The sequence below is a fragment of the Musca autumnalis genome, unplaced genomic scaffold, assembly GCF_047663935.1.
Source record: "Musca autumnalis isolate F117 unplaced genomic scaffold, ASM4766393v1 scaffold_3, whole genome shotgun sequence".
Lineage (NCBI taxonomy): Eukaryota > Metazoa > Arthropoda > Insecta > Diptera > Muscidae > Musca > Musca autumnalis.
In genome coordinates, this window is record NW_027411866.1 from 247,447,694 (window position 1) to 247,460,978 (window position 13,285).

Consider the following 13,285-nt stretch of genomic DNA (forward strand, 5'->3'; position numbering starts at 1 on the left):
ATTATGAGGCAAATTTTGGACCAAATCGGCATATCCATTCGAGGGTTACCTTGCGCTCCAACCACTACATACGGTGTCATAGGGTTTTTTGCACCATTAGGATTATTTTCTCAGGAAGTATAGACTTGCCTTTGATGAAACTGGTACCGTCGTATGGGGGGCAGTGAATACAAGTTGCTACAACAAAAATCAAAGCGATTCGAGAGTAGGTCCTAAACTGAACTTTTCCGAAATTTTATGTGGGAAGTACCTGAAGGAGTGGACCGATTGAGTCCATAATGGAACCTCATCTAAGTCTGGTAGAAAATTCACGATGTGCAAAGTATCGACCAAATCGGTTACTTCCCTCAAGAGTTATCGTGCGCAAACATTTTTCGAACATTTCCGAACTTTTGTGGGGGAGGTACCGGAAGAAGTGGACCGATATGACCCATCTTCGAACTTAAACTAAGTTTGGAAAAATTATTACGAAAGCCAAATTTTGGACCGAATCGGTTGATCCTTTCGAGAGTTATCGTGCGCTCCAACCCTCCAGACAGACGGACGGACAGGGCTAAATCGATTCCAATTTGTCTGAAACACATTTCGTCCAAGCATACTTGGGGTCTAAAACCATTATTTCGATGAGAGACATTTTGCCCGTATGAACGTGTATATACCTTGTTAGCATAAATTCTGAGGGTATAATGAGCACAGTGGGTTTGGATGTAAATTTCGCGATTTAATATTTAAAATAAATTTTTAGCAATGATTCTACTCTTCAATTTTCTTCAAAGTTTTTTGATTTAAACTAAGTCCAATTGTAAAAATTGTAAAGTCCTATTTGGTAGTCGGATTCGATTAATTACTATTTTTTCTATTTTTTTTTTTTTAAATTGGTCATAAAGTTTTTCCTTTATACCAGCGTGAAACATTTGTATTTCTACCAAAAAAAGTAAAAAAGCTAAACTTTTAACATTTGTTTTGTTGTGTCTTTTGGAATTTATAGTGTGCGGCTCTAATTGCTACTGTACATTTTTTCGGGGACAAGTCGATATTCCCTGAGAAATTGGCCCAACAACTCAAAAAACCCCTATGGTCGTCAGTAGGCCAATTCTGCAACTTTTAACAACTATCGATATTGTTCAAATTTCTTTTGTTACAGAACAGCCCTACAGAAGTATTTTGTTAACTTATTTTCTTTAGGACCGAGGTTGAGGGAATATCTCTTTCGCTGACTGTCTGATACTTTCTTACTTTTCTTACCCCTATAGACGTCAGAAGTATTTGTTTACTTCTTTTCCTTGGGTCCGAGGCTGAGGGCCTATCTATTGTCAGATACTTTTTCCTTGATTGCAATTTTATTGTCCGTAAGAATGTTCGAGACAGTTTGTCTCGAGTTAGCATTAAACCAGTTTAGCACTTTGTATTTGCCCGGACCTCCGCTTGAAGTTCAATAAAAAGCCTCAGTTCTGTTTCCCCCTTGACACCGATCTGTCTGTCTAAAACAGTATCCAGTAGGTAAGTCCGATACAATGTAATCTATTGACTCTGCAGTTGTTACGAATATATTTTTGATGGTATACTAAGTGGTTTAATTTTAGACCTCTTGGTCTAACCCAGTTGCATACAAGTTTTTGAGCTGATTCGGCCCTTCTGTATACCAAGGATGGATTATTTTTCTTAAGCAGTATTATAACGCCATCTGCATAGCAGTCTGGTTCAAATGCCTTATTGGTTAAATTAGGATATAAGACCTCATATGTAACATTCCCTGACCGACTTTATCCCGTACTGTAACTTCATATAGCTAGCACATTATCACATATTCCTTAACACATGGTCTATCAAATCCCTATCAGTTGATACGATTTAGGTTGTTTATATTAAGACTAACCAACACATTCTAAATTTTGCTGAATTTGTTTTTAATTTTTCAAATCTTTACCAATCTTTCCAATACAGTGTATTCAAACAGTCTATAAGTTATTACTGAGTTTTCACGCTTGCTGTATATGTAAACAATTTCACTTGGGGTTACACTTGTAAGTCAACCAACTTTTATCCATCCATACACATAGAAATATACATATTTATATACATATCTACAAACAAATATACACGTATTTACATTTCTACAACTAGAAGAGATTAGGTATTTTAGACGCATGCGTCAAGATGATAAGAAGGGTTGCCAGTTGGGATTTTAGTCGACCAAAAGTATGACAAGAGTCGTTATACCTCACTTTACTAGGAAGGGATAATGTCAATCTACTTCATATAAAAACGAAATCATGTCGCCCTCTATAAATATTTAATGGTCGAAATACTCAGAAAATAAATAAAAAAATATAATATTTTAAATTTTAAATAAAAAATTAAGTTGAAAAATCCACGCTTCTTGGTCAGATGTTGGTTGAAAAAATTAAGTTGAAAAATCCACGCTTCTTGGTCAGATGTTGGTTGAAAAAATTAAGTTGAAAAATCCACGCTTCTTGGTCAGATGTTGGTTGAAAAAATTAAGTTGAAAAATCCACGCTTCTTGGTCAGATGTTGGTTGAAAAAATTAAGTTGAAAAATCCACGCTTCTTGGTCAGATGTTGGTTGAAAAAATTAAGTTGAAAAATCCACGCTTCTTGGTCAGATGTTGGTTGAAAAAATTAAGTTGAAAAATCCACGCTTCTTGGTCAGATGTTGGTTGAAAAAATTAAGTTGAAAAATCCACGCTTCTTGGTCAGATGTTGGTTGAAAAAATTAAGTTGAAAAATTCACGCTTCTTGGTCAGATGTTGGTTGAAAAAATTAAGTTGAAAAATCCACGCTTCTTGGTCAGATGTTGGTTGAAAAAATTAAGTTGAAAAATCCACGCTTCTTGGTCAGATGTTGGTTGAAAAAATTAAGTTGAAAAATCCACGCTTCTTGGTCAGATGTTGGTTGAAAAAATTAAGTTGAAAAATCCACGCTTCTTGGTCAGATGTTGGTTGAAAAAATTAAGTTGAAAAATCCACACTTCTTGGTCAGATGTTGGTTGAAAAAATTAAGTTGAAAAATCCACGCTTCTTGGTCAGATGTTGGTTGAAAAAATTAAATTGAAAAATCCACGCTTCTTGGTCAGATATTGGTTGAAAAAATTATGTTGAAAAATACACGCTTCTTGGTCAGATGTTGGTTGAAAAAATTATGTTGAAAAATACACGCTTCTTGGTCAAATGTTTGTTGAAAAAATTATGTTGAAAAATCCACGCTTCTTGGTCAGATGTTGGTGGAAAAAATTAAGTTGAAAAATCCACGCTTCTTGGTCAGATGTTGGTGGAAAAAATTAAGTTGAAAAATCCACGCTTCTTGGTCAGATGTTGGTGGAAAAAATTAAGTTGAAAAATCCACGCTTCTTGGTCAGATGTTGGTGGAAAAAATTAAGTTGAAAAATCCACGCTTCTTGGTCAGATGTTGGTGGAAAAAATTAAGTTGAAAAATCCACGCTTCTTGGTCAGATGTTGGTGGAAAAAATTAAGTTGAAAAATCCACGCTTCTTGGTCAGATGTTGGTGGAAAAAATTAAGTTGAAAAATCCACGCTTCTTGGTCAGATGTTGGTGGAAAAAATTAAGTTGAAAAATGCACGTTTCTTGGTCAGATGTTGGTTTAAAAAATTAAGTTGAAAACTCCACGCTTCTTGGTCAGATGTTGGTTGAAAAAATTAAGTTGAAAAATCCTCGCTTCTTGGTTGAAAAAATGGTTGGTTGAAAAAATTTCCAAATTAATATTTTTGGTCAAAAAGAAGGAAAATCTCTTTTAAGAACATATACACGGCAACCCTAATGAGGACTGTTTTAGCTCTCACAAGGCTCTCACAGTGACAATGAAGACAACAACATTTGAAGAAAATTTTATTAACAGACAGGCAATAGAAATTATTCAACCCAGTCAGTCAGTTGTAGTCTTTAGTTCTTTAAGAATTGTTATAATTTGTCTGGATTTCAAGAGTTGTGCATTTTCTACAAAGAATTGAAACGCAAAGAAAAAACAAAAACAAAGATATTAAAACAACAAAAACCACCAACAATAACAATATTGTTGCCCTTCTCCCCTCTACCCGCCCACCTAACATTCTTTTAATTAAATAATAGTGAATATTGCAACAACTAAATTAAAACCTTTGACGTAGAAGTCTTCTTATCCCGCGGTTGTCGAATTAAAAACGCCTTGCAAGTGCACGCTAAGAAGGACAAGTGTAAAGGAACAGAGACATACTTGCAATGTAATTAAAAATGTAATAAAAGGAATATATAAATCAGTGTAGAAAATTAGTTGTGTTAAAATGTGTGTAGGTGATACTACGTACGACTGGTGCTGCTGCTGTTGCTGAGACTAAACGTGACGACCACATCGTGGCTGATGTTGATGCTGTTGCTATTGTAAATGGTTCGGCTATATTTGATGCTTAGTGTGGTTAAGATTTCCGCCTTCCCCAATACCAACTGTATTACGCATACCCTTATTCTTGCACAACAACAGCAACAACTACTATAAACGGAAGAAAAAGAATAAATACTACTACCACCACCACTACGAACATTAGGATGTGTGTGTGTTTTAGTTGAGATGAAGTAATCCTGATATTGACCCACATATTATATTGCCAGCACCCCCCAAAAGCCACAAACATCATTGGCCATCTCTACCCTTTTGTTTTGCTGGTTTTTTATTTAAAAGAAAGAAGGAGGGATTCCCCAATGACCGGGCAGAGGGTGCGGAAGAGTGTGTGATGCAACCAACTGAGGCAATTATTCAAGCAACAGTAGATAATGTAAATTGACCGGAACACCACAGTCACAGCCACAACAGTCACACTAGCAGCAACAACAATTATCACTTATCCTTGGCAAAAACAATGAGCAACACAAAGTGGCCATCAAAAGGAAATTATTTGACCTCAAATTGCCATACCGCCTGCTATCAACAACAACAACAACAGCTTTACCACCGCCACCACTCAGCAACAAAGCCTTTAAAGTCAAGAAATCATTTGGCCCAAAGACGTTGTATAAATTAGCCGAGAAGTTGTAACCAACAAACCAAAACCCACCACTAAAATCAATCAACCAATTTACAAAAAATTAGTATAAATTTATTCTCCGGAAAAATAGAAATCTTTAAAATTCTAAAATAATGGCCTCCTCGGAATATGGTTTTTGGTTAATTTGTTGTTTGTTCAGTGTTCTGTTGCTGTTTTGCCTTTTCGAACTCCATTACTTCCTACGTATGTGCCTGTGTGTATTTTTGGCTCGTTTTGTCAAAAGAAAATGTCATATCCTCGAAACGACAACTGTTTCCGGTAGGTATTGCTGACTCGTCGGTATTATTTTGATATGGTTACGCGTTGAATGTTTTCACATTATCGTAGCTTGTTTCCTTTTTTAATATACTAGTACAGTAAAACAGTGTTATAATGAAATATATTTATTATGGACTATAAGTAAAAATTAAGTTTTGTGAACAAAGGATTTTTTTTTCACATAAAGTTGGACGCTTTTTATTTTATTTATTTATTTATTTTTATTTATTTATTGGCATATTCAATAATAATAAAAATGTGTGTGTAATTAAATTTTATAATTGTGAAGGAATATCGAAAATGTGCAATTATATTTTCAGTGAAATTAATGTTGATTTTCTATTTAAATTCAAAAAAAGTGTACGATTTATAAGTTGTGTTTCACATATTTGCAGTCCACTGTAAGACAAGCCCCCTCATTTTTGTTTTGTCTGTTTGTTTGTTCCAACAGTTTTTCCGTTAACTTGTCTTTTCGCATGTAGAGGCAAAATTTAATTAAGGCGTCGTAAAGAAAATCAATAACAATAACAATTTTTGTATTCGTCATAATTACAGTCTTGGCCAAGGGCAAATTTACGTTAAGGAAGATTTATAGACTGGGGGGAGTATGATAATTTGGGGGTTTTTAAATACATAGGCCGTATTTACAAAAAAAAAAAAACTGATTTAAGTGGTGGCCTCCCCCAACTTGTAAATTTTAAATTCGGTGATAACTCTAGCTCAAAAACTTGTAAACCGATTGTCACATATTTTTGTGGGTTTATAAACGACATAAAATTCTAGTTCATAGATCCATAATATGGAGTGTATAATTAAATTTTTTCATTCCATTGGTAACCACGGTGTGCCTTAACCAAATTTAAATGGAAGGTGCTTACACCTGGGAAGTTTTTGCAGATTCTGAAACTACAATGATCAAGATGAGAAATATCAAGAAACAAAAAAAAATCGCCGGAGGGATTTTCAAATAAATCGCGATTTAAGTTCACATTTTTAGGGGTTCTTTAGGTTTTCACGATTTTTCTTGGAGACCAGGAGTCCTATGTAAATGGTCCTATGGAAAATGTTGTAGCTGTGAAAATTCTCCACAAGATTGACCTTTATGATATTTTCGTAGGCTTTACCGTTTTTGAGATATAGAAGTTCAAATTGAGACAATACACGGACTGTATCCCCTCCTTATAAAACAATATAATGCTCAGTGCGCCTTAGCTAACTTTTGATGAAAACCGCGTAAACATGGGAAGATTTTACTGATTCTGAAACAGCAATGTTCATAGATAAGAAAAATAAAATAATCAGAAAAAATCGCCGGAGTGGTTTTTAAATAAATCGCGATCAAAACTCACAATTTTAGGGATTTTTAGGTTTTCGCGATTTTGCTTGGAAACCGCAAGTCGTATCGAAGTGAGTCTAAATAAAATGTGGCTGTGAAAATTCTCTACAAGACTGACCTTTAGGTTTTTTCGTAGGTTTTACCATTTTTGAGATATAGAGGTTCAGTTCGAATTTTTAGGTTTTTATCTTAAGTCTTCAAGATTTTGCTTGGAACCCGCAAGTCATATCAAAATGGGACTAAAGAAAAGGTTGAAGCTCTGAAAATTCTCTACGAGATTGGATGATTTATTTTAACTAGGTTTTACCATTTTCAAGATATATAAGTTTAATTTGGGAAATTGCAGTAATGTCATTGTTTTATAAGGAGGCGATACAGTCAGTGCATTGTCTCAATTTGAACTTCTATATCTCAAAAACGGTAAAACCTACGAAAATATTATAAAGGTCAATCTTGTGGAGAATTTTCACAGCTACAAAATTTTCTTCAGGCCCATTCACAAAGGACTCGCGGTTCCCAAGCAAAATCGTGAAGACCTAAAGAACCCCTAAAAATGTGAACTTAAATCGCGATTTATTTGAAAATCCCTCCGGCGATTTTTTTTTGTTTCTTGATATTTCTCATCTATGAGCATTCTAGTTTCAGAATCTGCAAAAACTTCCAGGTGTAAGCACCTTCCATTTAAAATTAGTTAAGGCGCATCGTGTAACACATCGAAATATTCGTCGGAGAGCCTATAAAGTATATCGTCTGCTATGCACGAAAAGGTCGTAAGTCCATTTTTAGAAATGTTTCAAGAGAAAGAAAAAACATTCCACCGCATCACAGAGGATCCACCCATTGGTCAAAAACAAAAAAATGAATGTCAAAATTTTGGTACAACATCTGGCAACTTTGACAGCTACGACATGGACCTTTTTAAAAATTTATTAGTTTTTGTTTCATTCGAAGGCGATCTTCTTAAGAATAGCCTCAACAGTCGGAACATTTGACTAATATTTTTTTGTTCTTTGTATAGATTTGATTTTTTTTGGGACATTTTCCTTCAATTTACGGATTTTTTTTAAATAAACACAACAATGTGGAAAAGGTATTATAAGTTTCTTTTGCCCAATATTCATGTCATGCCATTTTTCATATCTCGACTAGGTAATGCGATCTAACTATATATGTCCGTCCGTCTATTAAAAATTGTAATAACAAAAGCGTCAATCGGCTTTGCCGACAGATATATACCCTCAGCCAATGTGAAGTGAAACTTTCACCTACGGACAGATCGAATGTATTTAAGGTCTCTTCAGAATTTTGTGGCCCGTTTTGGACATTTGAACTTGCCGAAAATTATGGATTAGGAATTAACTGGACTAAGACACAAATGTTGAACCTTTGTGGGGGAGGTACCCTTAGGGAGGACCGATATGGACCATTTTAGAAGTTAAACTAAATTTTGACAAAATATTAGGAGATCCAAAGTTTGGACCAAATTGGTTGCCCCATTCAAGTGATATCGTTCTAGCATTTTAGTGACATTTTTTAAATATTGGGGAGAAGTACCGGAATTTGTGGCCCGGTATTGCCCCATGAAACTAAGTTTCGAATATGACGAAGACCAAATTTTGGACCAAATCAGTTGAACAGTTCGAGAGACACATATGGTGACATAGGGCTTTTTACACCTTTCGGGATGTTTTCCCAAGAAATATGGGCCTGCTCCTGAAAAAACTTTTACCGTCGTAATGGAGGTAGCGAATGCAAATCGCTTCAACAAAAATCAAAGTGATTCGAGAGCAGGTTTTAAAGTGAACTTATCCGAAATTTTGTGTGGAAGGTACCCAAAGGAGGGTGAGGGTGGTACCTGAAGGAGTGGACCAGCATGGTTTATCATCGAACTTAAACTATGTTTGGACAAAATATTACGAAGGCCAAATTTTGGACCGAATTGGCAGATCCGTTCGAGATTTATCTTGCGCTCCAACCACTACACACGGTGTCATAAGGTTTTTTTTTGCACCTTTCAGGCTATTTTCTCAGGAAGTATGGAATTGCCCCTGATGAAACTTGTACCGTCGTATGGGGGACAGCGAATGCAAGTTACTACAACAAAAATCAAAGCGATTCGAGAGCAGGTCCTAAACTAAACTTTTCCGAAATTTTGTGTGGGAGGTACCCGAAGAAGTGGACCGATTGAGTCCATATTTAAACTTCATCTAAGTGTGGTAGAAATTTCATAATGTGCAAAGTATGGACCAATTCGGTTATTCCCAAGAGTTATCGTGCTCACAAATTTTCCGAACATTTTCGAACTTTTGTGGGGGAGGTACCGGAAGGAGTGGACCGATATAATCCATCTTTTAACTTAAAGTAAGTTTGGACAAAATATTACGAAAGCCAAATTTTGGACCGAATCGGCAGATCCGTTTGAGAGTTATCTTGCTCTCTAACCCCTACACACGGTGTCATAGGGTTTTTTGTGACTTTCAGGCTATTTTCTCAGGAAGTATGGACTTGCCCCTAATAAAACTTACAGCGAACACAACTTGCATAAACAAAAATCAAAGCGATTCGAGACCAGGTACTAGGTACCAGGTAAATACCCAGGTATTTACCCAATATGTGGATATAAACTACAGAATAGCCCAGTCAAAATAGACATTGAAATAGCAAAAATTTCCACAAAGCTGAATTTTTGTGGATAGGTAGGGTTTGTCATAAGAAGCAAGTCCCCATCAATCATGTGTGCAAAAACAGCTATTCCGGGTCAAAGTTTAAAATTTATGGATTTTTCTTATGTTTCGGGGTTTTTCTTGAAAACGGGGTGTCTAATCAAAAAGTGACTGAAGCAAATATTGTAGACAGAAAATTTTGCTACAAGTTTGGTATTTATAATTCTTTCCTAGAAGGAATCATTCTTTAGATATATTGGTTCTGAAAAACACATAATTTTTACGGACTTATAAGGGGTTTTAAAAGTTTTGGGCGTATGAACCGACAAAAATGTTGATTATGATTAAAGATCAAAAGTTTTGCAGAGGAGATACTTAAAGGAATGGATCGACATTGACCATTATAGAAGTGGATCTCAAGCCACTACATACAGTACCATAGGGGTTTTTTTACACCCTTCGGGCTGTCGGAATGAACTTGCCGCTAAAAAAACGTTTACCATCGTAATTGAGGTAGCGAATGCAAGGTGCTTCAACAAAAATCAAAGTGATTCGATAGCAGATCTTAAAGTGAATTTAACCGAAATTTTGTGTGGAGTGGACAAATATAGTCTAAAACCATTATTTCGATGCGGCACATTTTGCCGGTATGAATGTGTATATACCCTCGTTAGCATAAATGCTGAGGGTACAAATATCCCATTTAACCCACATATGTAATCGAAAGCCCAACGGGAACGACCCCAACGAAAACTCTCTGATTTTTTTGAAACTTTGTCCGTAGGTAGGGTTTGTTGTTGTTGTACTTACGCGGCTAATTTTTAATTTGACCTTTTGATCGCGATAAATCGAAAATGGTAAGTCTTTTTTTTAAATCCTACATACAATTCTTGTGGACAATTGTTAAATCTGCAACTTACCGTTTTTAAGAATGATGAAAAAACTGAATAACACACATGGGATCGTTGATTCTCTCCACCAAAAATTCAGCTTTGTGCCAATTTTTGCTATTTCCCCCTTATACGCATGTCTAATTTGACAGGGCTAAGGAACTAAAATCATATAATTAGATGCGAAAACGCAGTGTTTTAGCAAATTTTAACTGACTATGAAAAAATTACCTTTTTTGGACACCGAGCAAGTTAAAATATGATCAGTTTGGTAAATCTTTCAAATATTGTGACAGCATAATTCTGATATTTGATATTTAGAGCGGTTTGTTGTAGTTCTCCATGCAGGAAAACATAAATGTTGGAACGTGGTGTGCTCCTAAAGACGAAAATTTTTCGACATTTTGAAAAATATGTAATTGTACCCTCAGTCTTTGGACTAACGAGGGTATATTCACTTTCATACGCACAAAATGTACTCAACAAAATAATGGTTTTAGACTAAAGTATGTATGGACCGAATCCGTTTCAGACAATTTGGAGTCGATTTAGCCATGTCCATCCGTCTGTCTGGCTGGCTGAAGCGCACGATAACTCTCGAACGGATGAACCGCTATATATACAACAACATAATTAATACCATTTTTTTCTTTTCCTCTTCGCTTGCTACGTTGGTTAACAACAACAAAGCACGAAACACACGTGTTTTATCGCATACACATCTCTAAAGCTTCTGCGTCTCCTATTACACCATACACACAGCTCTTTATTATAAAACAGCATTCCGCAACCGCGAGAGCCATGTTGTTACTCTATTTGACAAGAATCCTCTCTCCACCCATAAAAAATATGTTCTAACATAAAAAATATGTTGGTACCCAAACAAATAAAATTGAGATATGTTTCAAAATGTTGCAAACATATATTTGTTTGGACGCAAATAAATTATGTTTGGATCCAATCATATATTTGTTTGCAATCAGTCCCAAACAAATATTTGTTTGGATCCAAACATATTTCTTACATATATTTTTCTGCGTGTAATGACCCGAATGTTTCATAAACCCCGTCCCATATCGATTATGTTTTTATGTAATAATTAGGTTAACTGTTTGTAATACCTACCCCATGCCTACAAATTTACGCCGAAAACGTCACAACTTCTGTTGTTACCTTCGCATATTTAGGTCCACAAATCCTGATTTTCATACAGGCATAGGCTGAGGACATGTAGCTGTGGACAATGCCGACTGATTTTTTTAACTTTTTCATATTCTTATTTTAACAAAAACATTTTCAATTGTCTAAGTGCTAAACTTATATAAAATTAATTTTTTTGCAGGTATTTGCTTAACGAATGACATCGATACGTTGTTGTATCACATGAATAATGCACGATATTTAAGAGAATTGGATTTCGCCAGAGTTGATTTCTACGAACGCACCAATTTATATCGTACAATTGTGGCCAAAGGTGGCTCCGTATTTCAGGGTGCATCAACCATAAGGTATCGGAGGTTTATCAGACCATTTCGAAGATTTAAAATTGCTTCCAGGGTAAGTGCTCTCATACTATAAATATATTTCCAAATTACAATAAAACTATTTATTGTCTCTTTCATTTTCAGATAATCTATTGGGATGAACAGTCGGTATTTATGGAACATCGTTTCATACGTCCCTCAGATCAATTTATACACTGCATAGCGATATGTCGACAAAGAATTGTCGATTGTTCAGCCGAAGATGTTATGAATGAATTGTTGTCGCCGAAAACAGCACAGCTGCAGGCATCACGCAACACACTCAGTTCGACAGTGACGCTTGACCATGCCATTGCCAGTACAAATGTGGATCAAGATATGGCCGAAAATGGTCAAGTGCACACAAAAATGAAACCAGATTTGCCTCCAGAAATTCAAAAATGGATTGAATACAATGACTTGTCGAGTAAGAATTTACGGCCAACATGATCGACCAGCAGAGTCGCGATGGTGCATTGATACGCTTTAAGTAGTTTTACAATCAATCCATTTCTACATGGATCTAAATATTGAATGAATGTGAAAGCATCAGGACAGACAGCAGCAGTTGTGTGCGTGTACTGATGCGCTATTTATTGAAAAAGTATTGTTTTATGGTTTTCCTTTTTATATACATAGCAAATTATAAAAAGTATTAGTTTTATTTGTTTTTAATTTTGTTACACATGTACAATCTATTATTGTATTATCCTATAATGGTGTCTAAACATATTGTATGTATGTATACTCTAATGGAACAAAAACAAGAAAGAATTTAAACAATGAAGTAAAAACAAAATATTCTGTAAGCGTTTTGTTTATTTTATTATAAAACCTAAGAATATTATGGGAAAGCACTCTTGTGGATAATTATATCCACTATTGTGGATAATAATATCCACACTTGTGGATAATAATATCCACGCTTGTGGATAATAATATCCACGCTTGTGGATAATAATATCCACGCTTGTGGATAATAATATCCACGCTTGTGGATAATAATATCCACGCTTGTGGATAATAATATCCACGCTTGTGGATAATAATATCAGAGCTTGTGGATAATAATATTCACGCTATTTTTGGAAAAAGTGTGCTTGTTAACATCATTTCCTAAGGAAAGGTTGCTTGTTAAGACCCTTTCCTAAGGAAAGGGTGCGTGTTAAAATCTTTTCCTAAGGAAAGGGTGCTTCTTTAGATCTTTTCCTAAGGAAAGGTTGCTTCTTAAGATCTTTTCCTAACGAAAGGGTGCTTGTTAAGACCTTTTCCTAAGGAAAGGGTGCTTGTCAAGACCCTTTACTAAGGAAAGGGTGCTTGTCAAGACCCTTTACTAAGGAAAGGGTGCTTGTCAAGACCCTTTACTAAGGAAAGGGTGCTTGTTAAGACCCTTTCCTAAGGAAAGGGTGCTTTTAAGACCCTTTCCTAAGGAATGGATGCTTGTTAAGATCTTTTCCTAACGAAAGGGTGCTTGTTAAGATCTTTTCCTAACGAAAGGGTGCTTGTTAAGACCTTTTTCTAAGGAAAAGGTGCTTGTTAAGATCTTTTCCTAAGGAAAAGGT

At 35.5% G+C, this 13,285-nt stretch overlaps 1 protein-coding gene across 1 annotated transcript; it reads left to right on the forward strand.

Moving 5' to 3' along the window:
- The first annotated feature begins 3,865 nt into the window (after positions 1-3,865).
- On the forward strand, positions 3,866-12,522 carry LOC141399254 (protein THEM6). The gene is made up of 3 exons (XM_073977662.1): positions 3,866-5,311; positions 11,543-11,757; positions 11,829-12,522. Exons 1-3 carry the CDS (start codon positions 5,146-5,148, stop codon positions 12,171-12,173), a joined length of 726 nt encoding a protein of 241 aa, XP_073833763.1. The 5' UTR covers positions 3,866-5,145; the 3' UTR covers positions 12,174-12,522.
- The last annotated feature ends 763 nt before the right edge of the window (positions 12,523-13,285 follow it).